The sequence below is a fragment of the Equus przewalskii genome, chromosome 12 (genome assembly GCF_037783145.1).
Source record: "Equus przewalskii isolate Varuska chromosome 12, EquPr2, whole genome shotgun sequence".
Lineage (NCBI taxonomy): Eukaryota > Metazoa > Chordata > Mammalia > Perissodactyla > Equidae > Equus > Equus przewalskii.
The window spans coordinates 28,788,249-28,808,207 of record NC_091842.1 but is presented as its reverse complement, the minus strand read 5'-3'; the positions used below and the strand labels follow the sequence as shown (position 1 = coordinate 28,808,207).

The 19,959-nt window shown below is 47.8% G+C and overlaps 1 protein-coding gene across 1 annotated transcript in view; it reads left to right on the top strand.

Moving 5' to 3' along the window:
- Positions 1-19,959, top strand: part of XYLT1 (xylosyltransferase 1) — a 304,820-nt gene that overhangs the window by 275,597 nt on the left and 9,264 nt on the right. Inside the window, exons 9-11 of the mRNA XM_070566664.1 lie at positions 3,000-3,262; positions 9,746-9,941; positions 16,999-17,332. Of these exons, the coding sequence (XP_070422765.1) occupies positions 3,000-3,262; positions 9,746-9,941; positions 16,999-17,332 (793 nt within the window). The remainder of the gene's footprint in view (positions 1-2,999; positions 3,263-9,745; positions 9,942-16,998; positions 17,333-19,959) is intronic.

Here is a 19,959-nt window from a genome sequence, read left to right as displayed (position 1 = left end):
CAGAGGGGCGAACTTACTTGTCCATGGACACACAGTTAGTGAAGTGGTAGGCTGGAAGTCCCACCCAGGTGTTTCCAGTTCCAGACCTGGGCTTCTTGCAGCAGACCCCTCTGCCATCTGGTTTCACGCCCACACAGGCACAGAACACAGAGCAGCTTTCATCTCCTCGTTCGTATTCCTTCAAGGTTCCCACCTAATGTCTTTCGCATCCGTAAGCGGGTGCTGCAATAAGTATTTTTTTAGGCCTGTTCTTGGTGGCAGATTGAGGGCTGCCCAGGGACCTCCTCAAACCTATGTTAATTTAGGCATGAACTTGGGTGACATTTTAGCTCCACGGTCCGTGCAGAAAGGATCTGCTGAGCAGAAAGAGGGGTGCAGGGGGAATATTTGACCTATTCAAAAGGGAAAAAAAATAATTCCCGCTTTTGTAGAGCAAGTAGTCCTTGCCCTGATTGGAAAGAACCTTCATCACTTAGAGCAGGCAGCCGTGTTGGTTCTTGGGAGCGCTGCCCCACGCAGGCTGCCCCTGGGCAGCAGCCTTTGTATTCCAGCTCCAGCATCCTGGGGACATCGTGGTCTCTGATAAAGACCGGCTGACACAGAGACCGCATCCTGTGCTCGCAGCTCTTTATTTCACAGTAAACAAAGATCAAGAATATCCCCCAACATCTAGACTCGAGAAACTGCTGCCTGTAAGGCACTCGGAGTTCTCGTTCAAAGAACTCTGAGGAAGAGAATGATAAATATAGAAACATGCCCTTTTAGAAGATCCAGCTATGATCAAAGAATCACAGGCAGAGAAGGGAGACTGCCCTGCCTTGAGTCTGGTCCTCAGGCCCCAGAAAACACAGACTCAGAAGCCCCTGGGAGCAGGTTTAAGGAGGTAGTGGGGATAGTCACATCATAATAGCTGGGTGCCAGACTCTGTGCTAAGTACCCATATTGTTAGACCCATTGTAAGGATGAGGGAGCTGAGGCCCTGGGTGACTTGTCCAAAGACAGATGCAGCTAGAAAGTAGCAGAGTGAGGGTTTGAACCCCGGGTGGACTAGCTCTTTTCAATGCCACTGTAAGGGTCACTGAGCTGACCCCTCCCCCACAGAGAGGGGGCTCCCAAGGGTTCATGAAGGACAGAGGGGATGGGATGGTCAGAACGAGGCCAAGGGTTTTTGTTATGAGGGTTTCCGGTTTACTCAATTAACAGTTTGACCCTAGGAGGATGCAGCAGAAGGAGCTTGGGTTTTAGAGTCATGGGATCCGGGTTCGAATCTTACAACTGTGCATTTGTAGAAATCACTCCCCTTCTTGAGCTCGATTTCCTCCTCTGTGAAATGGGGATCGAAATACCTGCTTTGCGGCGCGTTGGGAGGATTAGCGGGCGTGGCGTAAACGCAATGCCCTCCAGAGAGTGTGTGGTCAGCAGTTCTTATAATCACTGTTGCTGCTGTTAATCCACGCTAGACCCACATTAAGGTCAATAGTAACACCAGACCATCAGCTCCTCAGAGCAGGGTGCTGTGGTTTAATTGTTGCCATAGCCCTAGGCCAGGGGTCAGCAAACCGCAGCCCCTGGGCCAAATCCAGCCCACCGCCTGCTTTTGTACATAGGTTTTTTGGAACACGGCCACACCCACTCATTCACTGTGTTGTCTATGGCTGCTTCCACACTACAGCAGCAGAGCTTGAGGAGTGGCAAAGCTGGAAATATCTATGATCTGGCCCTTTACTGAAAAAGTTTGTTGATCCCTGCCCCAGACCATAGGGCAAGACCTGGCAGATCACAGGTGCTCAGGATCTTATTTCTTTCATCCTTGACCCTGGATCTTAATCCTGGCTCTGCCGTTCCCTTGCTGTGTGACCTTAGATAAGTCCCTTTCTCTCTCTGGTTCCTTAACAACTCGGTTTACATAAATGGTTCTCAAACTGCATCATAATCACCTGGGAAGCGTTTTGGGGTACAGATTCCGAAATCACATCTCCAGAGATGTTGACTCAGTAGGTTTGGGGAAGGACCCCAGAATCTGAATGTTTTAAAGCTATTCAGGTTACTGTGCAGCCAGCTTAGGTGTCATTCGCACTTGTCCTCAAACCTTAGTGAATAAATGAATCACCTGGAAAGCCTGTTAAGAATACAGATTCCTAAGCCCCACTACCAGAGATTCTGATCAGTAAATCTGGGCTGTTCCTGTGAGTCTGGAGTCAGCTGCAATGCCAGGGAGGCGATAGGGAGTGGTGGGGACTGTAGTGAGCTGAAGAGCTGGTGCCCGTTTAAAGGGACAGCTGCTGTCCAGCTTTACCCAGTTGTTACCATGTAAGAACCTGTGCCTGGAGTTGCTAGATCTCTTTAAAGGGAAGCCAAAAGTTGTTTCTGTGAACTCTTCTGCTTTTTAAATATGGCCAGCCAATTCAATTTTAAAACACTGCTGGACAACTAACATATCTGCAGGCTAGATTTGCCCTCAACCTCCAGCAAAATGATTTCTGAGATCCACCCCAGCTGTAAACACCTAGGATATAATGTATTTAACAAACATTTAAATGATGCTTACTACGTGCCCATTATTGCTTTAAACACCTTACGAATATTAACTCGTTCAGTCCTGACACCCTTACTATTATCTCCATTTGACAGAAGAGGAAACTGAGAACAGAGAGGTCAGGGCTAGGATTTGGATCCAGGCAGGCTGGCTGCAGAGCCCTGTTCCTCCACCCCACCGCCACCGCCATCCCCATCCCCAACCCCACCCCCACCCCCACCCCCACCCCCACCCCCACCGCCACCGCCATCCCCATCCCCAACCCCACCCCCACCCCCACCCCCACCGCCACCCCCACCCCACCCCCACCCCCATCCCCATCCCCATCCCCACCCCCACCGCCACCCCCATCCCCATCCCCAACCCCACCCCCACCCCCATCCCCACCCCCACCGCCACCCCCACCCCCACCCCCATCCCCACCCCTCTTGCTGACGCCTCTCTGTTTATCCCGTGAGCACAGCAGACAGCCCGGCCCACCTTCTTTGCCCGCAAGTTCGAAGCGGTGGTGAATCAGGAAATCATCGGGCAGCTGGACTATTACCTGTACGGGAACTACCCCGCAGGGACCCCGGGCCTCCGCTCCTACTGGGAGAACGTGTACGACGAGCCGGACGGCGTCCACAGCCTGAGCGATGTGGCGCTCACCCTGTACCACTCCTTCGCCCGCCTGGGGCTGCGACGGGCCGAGACGTCGCTGCACTCGGAGGGGGACAACAGCTGCCGGTGAGCCCGTGGGAGGGTGAGCCCTGGGGGTGCAGGAGGGGCGGGGTGGGGTCCAGGAGGAGGATGTGAAGGAGGGAGCTTCCTCCTCGTTGGAGGCTGCAAGTCGACTCCATGCTTTCCTCCTCTCTTCCTTTGCCTACAAACCGTCTAGAACCATCCCACCATTCAGAGCATGACCAGTCTAAGGCATCATCACCTTAGCTTTTCAGACTACCAGATCTAATGTGTGCCTAATTATTCCCCTTGGGTGGACTCATTCTTTTTTTTTTTTTTTTTAAAGATTTTATTTTTTCCTTTTTCTCCCCAATGCCCCCCAGTACATAGTTGTACACTCTTTGTTGTGGGTCCCTCCAGTTGTGGCATGTGGGACGCCGCCTCAGCGTGGTCTGATGAGCAGTGCCATGTCCGCGCCCAGGATTCGAACCAGCGAAACACTGGGCCGCCTGCAGCGGAGCGTGCGAACTTAACCACTCAGCCACGGGGCCAGCCCCGGTGGACTCATTCTTTATACCAATTATATGTACTTTAGAAGGAAGCTTTTTGTCACCATATTATCTGGCTCTGTTGACCTCAAATGGAATGTCACCATGAAAATACAGAACTATGTTTTTTTACTTTTTATTGTGAAAGATATCAAGTATATACAAAATAGAGAGTAGAGTGTAACCCCATGCTCCCACACCCAGCTCTAGCAATTACCACTCCCACCACCCCCGGCCCCAGCTCATGCTGTTTCCTCTTCGGCTTCACCCGCTTTCTCTCTCCTTCCAGATCAGTTCAATTGAAGCCAATCCCAGACATCATATCATTTCAGCCATAAATATTTTAATATATATCTCTGGAAAGTGAAGCCTCCTTTTTAAAACATAACCGTACTATTAGCGCACCTAAAAATACAACCAAACACATCGTTAAAACGCAGGACTATTATTTAAAACATTCAGGTGCCCCTTAGAATCAGCTCACCTACCATTAGCGGGTACCAGTGGACACTTGAGGAAAGAATGTTCTAGAATACATGGAAAGAAGAGGGGAAGGTAAGAAAGTAATTCAACATGGTCCCCTCCCCTGCCTGCCTTTCTCTCAGCCGACCAACCCTTTTCGTTTTGTCTTTTAGTCTGTTCTCTAACATTTTGCATTGAAGATAGTGACATAATTGCAACAAGAATTTGGTGTCCCTTTTTTTTTGGCTTGGCGTTATGATGTTAGCCCCTTTTCCCCGTGCTGTTCTGCAGCTTCCATAGTGATAATGACCCTTTTTCATGCCACAAATATTCCATTGAGTAAAAATCCCAGAGTTTGCTTAATCCAGCCTTTTCCTGTAGCTGTTGTCAGTAACAGAACATGGTAAATAACGTTCTGATGAATATCTTTTTGCAGAAAACCTCTTTTTTTTTTCCTTCTCTTTTCCAATTATTTCCTTAGGATGGATTCCCGGAAGTGCTTCTAATCATTCCTTCTCTCTTATTCAAACTTCTCTGCTTCCTCCCACCTCTCCCTTTTAGCAACAAAGCAAAAAAAAAAAGAAAATTGTGTGAACATCAGTGTCTCTCCACTGAGACCTCCCCTGTATGTCCCTCCCCCCGGGGATGGAAGGAGGAGAAGAAAGGAACGATTTTGTGCCTTAGAACTCTGAAAACATGGAAAGTTTCCTGTCTGGGGCCTCGTGTGGAGCCAGCTGGGTTTCCGCAGGGCTGCAACGATTTTTCATTATCTTCTCACAGCCTCTGCCTTCTCTCTCGTCTCGCTGTGGGTTCTGATTTAGTGGAAAGGGAGACCAATGTGGGTTAGGAACCCAAGACCTGCAGTTTGAACTCAACTCTGCTTACTAGCTGTTGACCCTGGACAAGTCCTTAACCTCCCTGGTCCTCAGTTTCCTCATCTGTGAAATGGGAATAATAAGAAACCTTACAGCCTACGTTGTCGTGAGGTTTAAAGAGATAATCCTCAAAAACGACCTTATGAGTTAGGTATTATTGTTCTCGCCATCTGAACAGTGTTTTCCGTACAAGGTACTCAGTGGATGTTGATGCCGTTGTTGGTATCTTAGTTGCCCCTATTTTGAGGCTGCCAAAAGCAGTCAACGGGGAGCTTCCTGTGTTGTGAGCCGCGCGCTCCGTAACTGGGTATCTAACTTCTCATTGCTCCCTCTGTGCTTTCCTTTGCTTACTGCCCTCACTGTCCGTGCACAGGCTCCCCTTTCTCAGTCTTCGAGGGTCACCTCAGGTGCCACTTCCCCTGCGAAGCTTGTTAAGAGCTCCCCGTGATAGCCCACCCCTCCCTCTGCGGAGCAGGACTCAGCTCAGGGGCGTACCTCCAACACTCCCATTGCGGTGGCCGCAGTGCCGCGAATCAAGGTCATCGGTGCAGGTCTGTTCCCCCTGCTAGTCCGGGGACAGAACCCTTGTGCATGGAACCACAGGATGTATCCTGAGTAGGTAGCACAGTGCCAGATGCTTGGGAGACAAATATTGTCCAAGCATAGGGCTAACCCCAGGCTTCATAGACTTTATTAGGTAAATGATCCGGGAAATTCCAAAAGATGCCCCCAATTTATTTAGGGTTGTTGACATTTTCTCTTGGTATTTGTTTGGGGATTAAGCGAGCCATCAGTTGCCTGGGGCCTGGATTTCTTTGGCCTCTATCTCATTTTTTATTGAATAGAACCCATTGTGCCTTGCTGCGGGCAGAGCCGCCGTATTTATGAATATAGGCCTGCAAATCAATCAGGACAAAGGACCCTTATCCCAAAAGGCAGAAGGGAGTGAATTCCTTCCTCTGGGGTATCTGGGGAAACAGCAAGTGAAAAACTTTAATTCAAGAGTCTCATTTTCTCTGGGTGTTTCATGCAAATTGTGTCTTTCCAGTCCCTAGGAGGACCTTTCATAAAAATAATGTTTATTGATTTTTTTTCTCATTATAAAATAACACACATTCATTGCAGAAATTTTCGAAATGCCAGATTGAGAGAACAAGAAAATAAAGTTTGATTGTGAGGCGCCATCCAGAAATAAGTGTGTGAGGATTTCATTGCAATTTCTCAAATCCAGATGCCCTCCGGGGCTGGGGAGGTGACAGGTGTCAGTCAGTGCTGGCCCCTGCAGGGTGGGCTGACCATGCCACCCTGGAGCCCCTGCAGCCCCTGGCGCTGAGCCGCAGCACATTCTTGCCCTGTGGGAATGCAGACTTGGAGTTGCCAAGCAAATCTGATTTTTCAAGACAAATCAGAAATCCAGATTTTAATGTGTCTCCTAATTTTTTCAATGCCCACCTTATTTAAAGAAGAAAATAAAACACCTTTGGGCCAAATGAATGCATCTGGCATCCTTTTTTTGTTGTATTGCATCTTGCATATCGTATTACATCTAATTAAAACTCACTCTCTTCTTAGTTTTAATTACTATGTACCGTATACAGTCGAGATGAGGCGCCAGAGGGCTTTGTGTTCAGTCCTGGGTTATATGTACCCCAGATGGACCTTAGAAGCAAGGGATTCAAGAGAAAATCCTTCTAGAATGTTCACTCAGTCTACAAGTATTGATTGAGCATCTGCTACGTGCCAGGCTCTGTTAGGCACTGGGCACTCAGCCATGACCCAGACAGACCAGGCCGCCGAGCTCAAGGCCCTCCCATTCAGATAGCACCTAAGCACACGTACACAAGAACAAAAGATCAACAGGGATAAATGCTCTGCTGAGAAAGAAGGTAGTCATGTGGTAGCCATGAGCTGGTGCCTTCTGATTCAGCAGTCAAGGAAGATCTCTCTGAGGTGGTAACATTTAAGCAAAATGGTAAGACACAGACGGCCATGTAATTATAAGAGAAGAAGAGCCTTCCCAGTAGAGAGAGTGTCCTGTGCAAAGGCCCTGAGGTGGAAATGAGCTTAGCATGTTCAAGAATCCAAAATAAGATCCATGCGGCTAGAAAGTGGTGGGTTGGGGCAGAGGGAAACCAAATGAAGCTAGGGAGAGAGGCAGGACTTTGTAGACCAGGTGGAGAGTTTGGGTTTCCTCGCAAGCATGAAGTGAAGCTACTTGTGGCATTTAAGCAGGGGACAAAGGATATGGCTACTGTGACAGCAGTAGGTTACAGCAGACGAAATAGGAGGGAGTTGAGTGAGGAAGCTCCTGCCAGGGCCCAGGTATAAGGCGTGTTGGTGGCTTGGACAGGATGCTGGCAGTGCCCAGGAGAGTCAAGGGTGGATTCAGGATTTCTGGACAGAAGATGACGGAGAGCAAGCAATCAAAGATTAACTCTTAGATTTCTAGAGCGCTTGACGATCGCTCATTTCTTGACCCGTTAGCAGCACCCCGTACAATTGGCCGCTCCCTTCTGGAAACACTTTCTTCTTTCAACTCCCGTGACAACACGCTCTCCTTTTTTTTCCACCTTCACCAGCCCCACCCACCTTGCAGAACAAATGCTGACAGTGTACTACTCCCCTAGTGCAATAATGCCATGTGACAAACAAGCCCCAAATCAGCATCTTGAAATGATAAGCTTTACGTAGCACACGAGTCTCTGGGTCAGAGGGGCGGTTTTCCTGGTCTCAGCGGGCATTCTCTCCTGCGTCTGCCGCCAGCTGCACGTCCGGGGGGCTCCGTTGTTCTTGGCTGGCAGTTGTTACCGGATCTGGGGTGGCTCTGCTCCGCTCCAAGTGTCTTATCCTCCAGCAGGCTGGCCCAGGCCTGCTCTCGTGGTGATGACACAAAAGCAAAGGGGCGAGTCAAAACGTGCAAGCCTTCTTGAGGCACGACACCCCTTCTCCCACATTCTGATGGCCAAACAGGTTTGGGGCGGGAAACAGAGTCTGCCTCATTGGTGCAAGGAAACCTGTAAAGTCACGTGGAAAAGAGCAAGGGGACAGGAGAGGTGAAGAGCTGGCAATTAACCCAATTAACGCAGGTGACCACAGGACTCTTCCACGGCTCTCTCGATGCTGTCCGCAGTCACCATTATCCACAAGCCAGTATTTAAGTGTAAATTAACTGACATTAAAAACTCGGTTCCTCAGTCACACCAGCCACGTTTCAAATGCTCAGGAGCCCCAAGTGGCCAGTGGGTGCTGTAATGGACAAGCACAGATATACAACATTTCCATCATTGCAGAAAGTTCTGTAGCACGGGCCAGGAGGAGGGTTTTCCGCTCCCCGAGTCCAGCCCCAAAGCGGATTGGTATGAGCCATGAATGCCCAGCAAGCAGTCAAACACAGTGCACGTTTTTTCCTCAGAGCCCGGGGGCATCCCGATAACAAGGCAGTGATTTCAAGACACGCGGAAGCAGAGGAAGACGCCTTCCTCGCCTTTATAATTGGACATAAAGACTTAAACTCCAGATCGGGACAAGAGGGAAGGAAGGCTGAGCGGGGACAGTGATTTGTGGAACGCTGCCATTAAGGAGCCGCCGGCCCCTCTAAGTGCTGTGCAATTTACACATTGCAGAAGCAGAAGCTGTTTTTTTCACAAGGAGGAAGGACAAAGAGCCCATCCATGGCACCTCCCTCCTCCGCTCGGTGCCCCCTCCCCTCCTCGGGCATCTCTGCATAGCTTCCCTGCCCCTTTCCGCCTGCCCGCCCTTGTGGATCAAAGACATACATCTTAAACAACGAGCTACCTGTTTGTGCTCCTCTGTAGGTATCTTGGATTGGCAATAATTTTTAGGGATAATACGCAATGCTGTTGGTGAGGAGAACAGTGAGAGCGTAAATCAGTATAACCTTCCTGATGAAGCTGGGCAGCAGACGTAAAGAGCCCCGTGGAGATTAAAGAGAGAGAGAGGTTCCGAAAAACATTTTTGCTCGAGGATCAACATCCTAAGCAATCTAAACTAACATCTAAACAATGCGGCATTGTTTAGAATGGCAGAAAAAAAAGAAAAAAAATACAAGGCAGATGAACACTCAGTAATGGCGTACTTGCTCTATAAAATGTGGTATTATATACAATGGAATAATGGGTATGCACACACACACAAAAAGCATGTTTTCAGAGACTTTTCAAAGACGTGACAGTGCTCAGGAAATGCTATGAGGCAAAAATGAGATAAAGCCAGTATGTGTGTTATCCAACAATGTAAGATTTATGCAAATACATACATAGAAAATAAGTCTGGAAGGAGACGCGTGAGTATGACATCGGGGTCGCTTCCCAGTTCCTAGTGCCAGAGGATCAGTAAATGTCCACGAATTGACGTTATCTATGGAAAGAAGCAGCAGAAGTAGTACTTTTTGTTTTCTTCATTGTACTTCGCTGCAGTCAGCATGTTTTTCATTTATAATCAGCAAAAAAGTCGTTAATAGTTACTGAGATCGTAGCTACACAGGGAGTAGCTTTCAGGATGATGCAAAGGAATATGGTAAGCATTGTATAAAATGGGGACTCTTTTAGGAACAGGACCAGCGTGATGTGTGGGGGCTCCATTGCGAGCCTGTTCACCTTCGGCGCTAAGCAGTGAGCTCGTGTGAGACTGTGCCTGTTTTTCAGGTACTACCCAATGGGCCACCCAGCATCTGTCCACCTCTACTTCCTTGCTGACCGCTTCCAGGGCTTTCTGATCAAGCATCACGCTACCAATCTGGCTGTGAGCAAACTTGAGACCTTGGAGACATGGGTGATGCCAAAGAAAGTCTTCAAGATCGCAAGCCCGCCCAGCGACTTTGGGAGGCTTCAGTTTTCTGAGGTAAGAGGCCCAACACTGTCACAATTTGTCACCCTTTACAGCCCTCATGTTGGGTTCTATGCCACAGTCTGACACTGGCAGTTGGAGATGGAAGAGGAGGGGAATTGAAGATCCCAGAAGGCGAGCTCACCCTGTGCCTGAAGAGGGTTCTCCAGCCCTGAACAGTGGAACCAGCCTCTTAAACAGGGCAGGAGGAGAGGAATAGAGGGGTGGTCACTATTTGTGGACCAAACTAACCTGGAGCCTTCATCTACTTTTTATAGTAGAATTTCTATTCCTCTTAATTTTTCATCCTAGCCAGTGACTCCTAAACCTATGTTAGTAATAGACCGGTAACAAACCGGTTTCCTAATGAAGTAGTGGCATTAGTCCCATTTTACATATTGGAGAACTGAGCTGTAAGAGATCTGATGATTATCTGGATCGTAGCTAAGAAGAAGAGCTCAAAATTGAGCTCAGGTCTCTTTGGCCACAAATCCCATGCCTCATTGTGCTTTTGTCTTGCCAGTTCTTTTGAGAGTTTAGCTCAAAATAAACACCAGATCAGTCAGTGAATGGATGAGTGAATGGGTAGGTAGATGGATACATGGACACATGAATGGATGGATACGTGGATGCATGGATGGGTGGACGGACGGATGGACAGACAGGTGGATGGATGTATACATGGATGGATGGATGGATGGATGGACAGACACATGGATACATGGATGGATGCATGGATGGATGCATGGATGGGTGGACGGACAGGTGGATGGGTCAGTGGATGGACAGATGGACTGATGCATGGATGCACAGATCCATGAAATGCAGTTTTCCTCCCTCCGGTACAATCAGCTTTTAGTTATTTTTCTCCCCAGGCTGATGGATTTACCCAGCACCACCCTTGTAACATCAACCCTGCCTCTGGATCTGTCAGACCCTACATGATCTGTCCTCTGTCTGCTTCTCCAGCCTCATCCAGTACCACTCTCCTCCCCACTCATACTTCCTGCATCTTTGTCACACGCGTCAAGCCTGTTCTTGCCTCAGGCTTGGCACATGCTAATCCTCCTGCCTAGAATGCTTTCCCCTAGTTTTTCACATAGCTCACCCTTTCTTTTTTGTTATTCTGATCTAAATCCAAATGGCGCCACTTCAGAGAAGCCTTCCCTGCCCACCACTTATGCCACAATAGCTGCATCCTCCACCCGACACGTCTTTATTTTACTGTGTTTTCTTAGCATTTGCTATCTAAAACCGTCCTGTTGATTTCTCTGATCACTTGTTGATTGTCCACAAGAGAGCTGGGACTGTATCACTGCTGTATCCCCAGCACGTGGAATAGAACGTTGCATTTGTAGATGCCAAGATTTCTGAATGAGTGCGTGCACGCGCTTCGGTAGTGACGCTGGAAGGAAGGGGAAGCGTGATCAAGCATGATGAGGGCTGCCCACACAAAACTCCAGCACCCGATTTCTGCCTTCCCCATGTCAGCAGGTAGCTAAAGAGGTGACCCATCCCTGGGGTGAAGCATTCCCGACGAGTTTGGCTCCTGGGTTAGAGATGAAGAGTCCAATTTTAGAATATGGAGTATCTTGAGGGGCTGAGGGTAGGGTGGGGGCAAGTGTCCTACCTTCGTATGTTTTCCTTGCAGGTCCTTTTCCAGCCACCTGGCCTGGCCTGGCTGACCTGTGCCCTGCTAATGAGCACTGAACAGACATGGGTGGGAGTTCCTTGTTAAGCCACCATTTTCCAATTAAGGCTCCAAATAGATTGGCTGGATTCAAGCTGCCATGGGAGCCCACTCCGTAAATAACTGGTGTCAGGGGGCAATTAGATGCTGTCCCAGTTGGATCCCGTGCTGGGGGCCCCAGCGGCCAGTTGAAGACATTAATGTCCCATTAAGGAGATGGATGCCTGGTGGCTGGGCTCTCCCTGTTTATCAGCCTGCCGCTGGGTGACTGGGCACTTCTGGCCACGACAAATGATGTCGGCCACTCCGTGGCTAGTGATTTGTGAGGGTTCCTGCTGTAGAACCGGTACCCTGGGTGTGAGAACCACTGAGATCCCTGGCAGAGTAACAGCATGTGATGCATGGAGCCCTGAATGTTGTGTTTTGGCTTTTTTGCTAAAGTCTTAGTTGTTTTTAAGGCAAATGGTGTAAAATGGAACAGGAAGGAAGGGAAGAACTACAGGGCCCCTTGGTGCACTGTTGAGACTGTCCCTGGTGCTGGCGCGTCCCAGGGCTTTGCATGGTGCCTGGCTCACAGCAGGTGGCCAGCGTCCTTGAGCAGCTCAGATAGATTTCTCCATCCCGTGGGACTCCCATGCTAGTGACTTAGAGAAAAGATGCTCGTTCCTTCAGCCGACAGTCACCGAGTGCCTGTGACGTGTGAGGTGCCGGGGGGACAGTGGTGAACCACAAACCAGACCCTTTTTTTCATGGAATGGCAGTGTAGTGGGGCAGCCAGCCAGTGAGAGAGCAAATAAACGAACAGAAAAATTTCAGCTGATGACAAGTATTATAAAGAAAATAAAAGTTTATTCATGTCATGACTGAGGACTTAGGAGGCTGATGGTGACTACTTTTGATGGCATGATTCATTCAGGAAAGCTTTTCTAAGGAGATAACTTTGGAACTGAAACCTGTAAAAGAGCCCTCCATGGGGAGATCCGGAGCATTCTGAGCAGAGAGAAGAAGCATGTGCAAAGGTCCTGAGGCTCCAGAAAGGAGCTTGGCATACTCAAGGAGCAGCAAGGCCAGTGTGGCCAGAGCACAGTGAGCAGTAGGGAAAGTGGTAGGAGGGAGATCTCAAAGGAGACAGGGGCCAGATTGAGAGGGATCTTGCAGGCCCTGGAAAGAAGTTCAGGTTATATTTTAAATGCAGTGGGAAGCCTTTGGTGGGTTTGAAGCTGGGGAGCAGTACATTAAGCTTGAACTTGAACATGTACTTAAATTTGAATGATTGATCATTTTGTGGTGAATGGTTGTGGACCTCTACAGTGAGGCCAGGTGAGAAGATGTTGAAGGCAACAGAGGATGTGACAGCAACGGGGCTCCATCTCAGGCAGCCCCACCTCCCCTTATGTTTGGAGGGGACAGCTGACTTTCTCCTCCCTCTCCTAGGGTTAGAAACAAGATGGAGTTTTCCCACTGTCAGCAGCTCCACAACTCTTCTGCCAGGTTATCTTGGTTTTAGAACCCAGACCTAAGAGAATTGTTCATCCGCATTTCTTCAGAGGATCCAAGGATGATGTTCTGGAATGTCCCCACACTCCCCTAACTGGTCAAAAATCCCTTCCTTAAGTAGGACCCCAAAGTAGTTTTGTGACCATTAATCCATTTGTTAGTATCCGTTAGAGGGTCTGTGTGTGGTGGGCCTGGGTGCGTAGGGGTGTCCATGTGCTGAGCCTGTAGTCATTCGTGATGTAGACAGATGATGGATGGATAGATAGATGATGGATGGATGCATGGATGGATGCACGGATAGAGAGAGAGAGGTGGTGGAGGGATGGATAGATAGATAGATAGATAGATGATGGATGAATAGAGAGAGATGATGGATGGTTGGATAGACAGATAGACAGATAATGGATGGATTGATGGATAGATAGATAGAAGATGGATAGACAGATGATAGGTGGGATGCATGGATAGACAGGTGATGGAGAGATAGATAATGGATGGATAGAGAAGATGGATAGGTAGATGATAGATGGATGGATAGATAGATGATGAATGGATAGATAAACAGATAATGGATGGATGGATGGATAGGTAGATAGATGATGGATAGATAGATAGATGATAGGTGATGGATGGATGGATGATGGATGGATGCATGGATAGACAGATAGATAGGTGATGGAGAGATAGATAGAAAGTGGATAGATAGAGGATAGACAGATAGATAGGTGATGGAGAGATAGATAGAAAGTGGATAGATAGAGGATAGACAGATAGATAGGTGATGGAGAGAGAGATAGATAATGGATAGATAGAGGATAGACAGATAGATATGTGATGGAGAGATAGATAGATAATGGATAGATAGAGGATGGATGGATAGATAGATGATGGATGGATGCACGGATAGAGAGAGATAGATGGTGGAGGCATAGATAGATAGATAGATAGATAGATAGATAGATAGATAGATGATGGATGAATAGAGAGAGAGATGATGGATGGTTGGATAGATAGATAGATAGACAGACAGATAATGGATGGATTGATGGATAGATAGAAGATGGATAGACAGATGATAGATGGATGCATGGATAGACAGATAGGTGATGGAGAGATAGATAATGGATGGATAGATAGATAGATAAATAGATAGATGATGGATGGATAGATAGATAGATAGATACACAGATAATGGATGGATGGATAGATAGAAGATGGATAGATAGATGATAGATGGATGGATAGATAGATGATGAATGGATAGATAGATAAACAGATAATGGATGGATGGATGGATGGATAGATAGATGATGGATAGATAGATAGATGATAGGTGGATGGATAGATGGATGATGGATAGATAGATGATAGGTGATGGATAGATGGATAAGGGATGGATGCATGGATAGACAGATAGATAGGTGATGGAGAGATAGATAGATAATGGATAGATAGATAGATGATAGGTGATGGAGAGATAGATAGATAATGGATAGATACAGGATGGATGGATAGATATTGAGCACCTGCTGTGTGCTCAGCACTGTTTTAGGCACTAGAGATACCCCTGCCCTCATGGAGTTGATGGTCTTGAGCTAGGGAGAAAGACATGAAAATTAGAAGTTGTGATACTCTGCAAAAAATAAAGCTATGACGGGCAAACACAGATAGCAGCACCTCAGTGGCACCTGTAAACAGGGAAGGCTTCTAAGTAGAGGTGACACCTCAGTCGATATCTAGGTGATGAGTAAGAGTTGGCCAGGAGGAGGGTGGGGAAAGGAAAGAAGATTGTTCCAGATAGAGAGGCAGGCGTGGACACCAGATCAGAGGCAAGAGAGAGCCCTTCTCACAGAGGCGCAGAGAGTAATCCAGGGTGGCCTGGAGAGGGGGTGAGTCGAGGGGAGGGATAAGGCTAGAGACGAAGCTGGAGTCGGACCAAAACGGACCAGACCTTGCAGGACACGGTAAGACACTGGACTTGGGAGCAATGAGGAGCCGAAAAAGATTGTATGTAAAGTAAAAGGATCGGGTTGCTTTAGAAAAATCTCTAAGACTTGAGACCTAGCTTGAATCCTGCTCCCTCATGCGTTTCTTTCTTTAATAAATAGTATTGTTTTAATTCCTACTGTGTTCCAGCTACTGCGCCAGGTACCAGGGGTCCTCAGGAGCAGCCAGTCCCTGCTAATCCACAGGGTGGCAGAAAATGCCAGGATTTCATAATTCTAGGAGGGACAGCCGCCCCTGCAGAAATGTCACAGCAATCGCTACCTCTGATCCCCTTAGGATGGCTCCTCAATCCTAACGTTTAGGCTCTGGTTCTAAAGACAGAGACTTGAAGCGAGGTGTGAGCCTGTGAATGTATACAAGTGCTCTGGTAGGTGGTAGGCATCGGCACGTGTGTGTTGGATGAACGAATGAATGAATGAGTGAGTTCGTGAGTGAATGAATGGGAGGTAATATATAGAAGAGTGCATAAGAACACAGCCCCTGGGGTCAGACTTCCTGGGTCCCCAGGCTGGCTCTCCCTCTCACTGACCACAGCAAGTTATCTAACTGCTCTGAGCCCGTTTCCTCATCTGTGAAATGAGGATCATGACAAAGGTCTCCTCTTCATAGAGTCGGGAGTATTCAATGAATTGATGCATCCAAGCGCTTAGCATTAGGCCTGGTGCACTGGAACCTCTGGGTAAATATTAGCCATGGAGCTCTGTGTCCTGGGTAAAGGATGGACAGAGTAACTCGTGGCTGGAACACCAGGAGAGTAAACCCACTCCCATTTGCCCTGCGCATATGAAATCTTCTCAGGGGGTAGACATATATACCCACACCTGCGCCCCAGCCTACACATGCACCCATATCAGAGATGCTGGTCATGGGAAGGAGCTGTGCAAGCCTTACAGTGGCTCACTGTCTGTTATCAGTATGCCCACGTGCTGTGCGTTCAGAAACACTAAACCTCCTAAGGGAGCAGAAGACCCCTAATTTAAGTTGATTGGAAATAGTAACAGAGCTCAGTATCGGATCTACCCAGTTAATTCATTTTGGGGTCAAGTCATTCACTCGTTCCTTCGACCGATATTGATTGAGCGCCTACTGTATGCTAACACAGTGCTTAGGCACCCAGAACGAGCCGTGGACCAGGCCACGGGAGCATTGAGCAGCGAGAGGATGTGTCACAAGTTCTTTCTGGCTACTGGGTGGAGAATAATTGCACACGGCAAAGGTGGAAGGAGGGAAACCAAGAGTGGATTCCTGAGGGGTCGAAGCCACACCACAGCCAGCTGGCTGGCAGGAAGGATGGATGTACAGCCATGGTCCATCCCTGGGGTCCAGCTCAGAATGCTTTAGGGAGGCTGAAGCTGTCTCTTCCTACGAAAGCCATTTGAACTCATGCCAGTGAGAGGCGACGCTGAGGGCTCTCCTTCTTCCTAGCTTATGACAGGGCAGCTCCAAAGCCTGAGCTCCACTGTTGTTCCCAATGACTACACTAAATGGAGATACGTAATCTTGGAAACCAAGGACAAAAGTGGAAACCAGCTGTACCTGTTGAGCGGCGGGGTGTGTGTTTCCTTGGAATGGCCTGCAAGTGGACATTTATTCATTCATTGCGCGTGGTTGGTTTTGTTTCTAAAGCACAAACCATATACTGGGTGTAGGAGGCCCAAAGGTTTAATGAACAGGCCTTGTCATCCCCCAGGCTGGGTCTAAATCCTGGATCTTCTGCTTACTACTTGTACAATCTTGAGCAGGTGATTTAGTGGGAGCCTCAGTTTCCTCATCTGTAGAATGGGTATACGACACCCAATAACCGGGATCCTAGGCCTCTCTGGGACCCAGCGCCCTTGTTCCAGCCTAGCGATTTCAGGATTTGCCCTCCTGTTTCAGGTCGGCACCGACTGGGATGCCAAGGAGCGGCTCTTCCGCAACTTTGGAGGTCTCCTGGGGCCCATGGACGAGCCAGTAGGCATGCAGAAGTGGGGGAAAGGCCCCAACGTGACCGTGACCGTCATCTGGGTGGATCCCGTCAACATCATCGCAGCCACCTACGACATCCTGATTGAGTCCACTGCCGAATTCACCCACTACAAGCCCCCTTTGAACTTGCCCCTCAGGCCTGGGGTCTGGACGGTGAAAATTCTCCACCACTGGGTGCCGGTTGCAGAGACCAAGTTCCTCGTTGCACCTCTGACCTTCTCGAATAGACAGCCCATCAAACCGGGTGAGTACTCCCAGTGTCTCTGCGGGGGTAGAGTCCACCCCTCGGGACCTGATGGGTCCTTCGCCTGGCCAGGCAGTGCTGCTCAGGCATGGGGCATGTGGGCCACCTTTGAGAATAGTGCTCTCTGCCCTTGGTATTTTTTTTTCCTGCTCATTCACCAAAGAGAACCTTCTAATTTTCTACCTTTCTGGTTTTCTACTTGTTTTTGCACACTGAAGTGATGTCACCTCTCTGTGTATTAGATACCTCTTTATTAGATGCTCTCCCATTGGACTTCCAGAAGGCCTGTCATATTTAAGACAAGAAGGGAAATAAACCCAAGCAGATACTGAGTTTCAGCAAATCTTAACTGTTTAAAAAATAATAATTAAAATAGGAATTTCTGTTCATCAAAAATATGATACATTAGATAAAAAGAAATACCCCCTGCTATTGGAAAATACTTGCCACACATAAAAAAAAAGTACTTGTGTTCAGAATAGATAAAGAAATCTCATGAATCAGAGCAAACCATGAGTCACAGGCCAAATCCAGCTACTTCCTGTTTTTGTAAATAAAGTTTTATTGGAACAAAGTTGAATGGAACACACCCATTCCTTTACACGTTGACTGTGGTTGCTTTGGGACTACATTGTAGGCGTTGAGTAGTTGCCATGGAGACTGCATGGCCTAAAAAGCCAAAAATATTTACTCTCTGTCCTTTGATAGAAAAAGATAGCCAATCCTTGATAGAAAAGAGAAAAGAAAGAGAGAGAACATAAATGGCCCACACACATACAAAAAGATGCTCAGCTTCATGAACAAAGAGAGAAATGCAAATTAAAAGCATTTAAAAAGAGATTTCCACTTCATCCCCGCCACGTTGGGAGGTGTGTAAAGGTTAGACAATATCGTGTGGTGATAAGGATGGAGAATGATGAACGTCCATCTAGGGCTGGTGGGAAGGTAAAGTGAGAAAACGAGTTTGGAAAATGGTTTAGCATTTCCTAGTAAAGTTTAACATACACACACCTTACCGCACAGAAATTCCTCTCCGAGGTATATGCCCGGGAGACTTGTGCAGAAATGGAGCAGAATTATTCCTAATAGCACAGTGTATTATTTCCAGATTTATGTGTTGGTAGAAGGCTGTGGGGAAATGAAAGGAATTATTAACACGACATCCAGGATGGTGGTTTCCACTGGGCATGGAGGGCGGAGAGAGGGGTGTCAGACTCCTAACATGCCTACCTTTTTTTAATTTTTCATCCAAAAGGGTTACTTTTATTTTTCTATTTCCTCCTCTTCTCCTCCTGTCACGAGGAACTTCTTCCTCCTTGCTCAACGCTCCCTCGCTCCAGGAGTAACCACTACCAAGAGTTTAGTGTGCATCCTTCTAGAAGTTTCTCAATGCTTTTACAACATAAATACACAAAATAAATCATGAACACATTGTCATTTTTCAAAAAGAGAGTGATCCATTTTGCTGTGAAACTTCCTTTTTCACTCTCTTTAGTCAGTATACATAAAAACGACCAGCTGCTTAGTTTTCCACTGGGTTAATGACCCACAATCTATCTCTCCCCCCATTGGTGGACACATAGCTTTTCTGGTTGTTGTTGTTGTTGTTACAGATAACACTGTAAAGAAGATTCTTGAACCTAAAGTTGTGTGTGCCCACGCAGACATCCATAAAATAAGATTCCTAGAAACAGGATTTCCGGGTCTCTCAGTATTTCAAATTGTTCATCTCCATATAACAGATCACAAACCCAGAAGCCAGAAATGCATTACAGCCTCCATTAGCTAAAAAGAGGTCTGGGCTGGGTGCTATTTAGTCAGTGACACAAGGAGAGGGGGCTGTAAGATGGGGAGGGAGCGCCTGGAGTGTCGAAGTGAGCTCCGTCGGCTTCTGCTACCCTCTGTGCTGAGCAGGCAGAAAGATGTAGACCTCACGTTTTCTCAAGATGGAAGTGTGCTTCTCCACTCCTCTATGAAACAGGCAAAAGACAGGCCCTACAGAACTAGCCGGGCCAGAGCCCACCCACTTAGGGCCCTTGAGTGTCACCTTAAGTAGGTTTTCATCCTTGGCATCCTTAGGGGTTCCCAAAGCCAGATGTGGCAGAGAGGAATGGAAATGGTGGTCTTCTCTCTGCTTCAGATGTACCTGTTAAACAGACAAAGGAGTGGTCCAAAATCCACCCCCACCCAAGTAAAATAGCCTGGGCCCATTCACTGGGTCTTGATTTTTCCAGTTTTTTCTCCTGGAGCTCCTAAGGATGGCAGGCTCTTCCCACCCATGCCCAGGATGAGCCAGGGGTCCCTTTACCCCTCTGGAAGCAACCCCCCTATCGTCGGTAATTGTATCTGTTAACGATGTCCCAATGACAGGGAACACGAAGGTGGAAGCGATGCAATTTGTAAAATGATTCATCAAGACTAATTTGCTACTGATGCGTCCCTAGTAATCTCAAGAAATCTGATGAGGTGGAATTGAGGAAAATTTAATTATAGAGGCGAGCATTGCGGGCTGAGGCTGTAATAGCATTTCCCACATTAACCTCATTTTTCATAAGGGTTTTCTGCATCAACCACAATATTTGGTTCCCAGTGTTCAAACGTTTGTTAGCTGCTCTTTTCACTTGGAA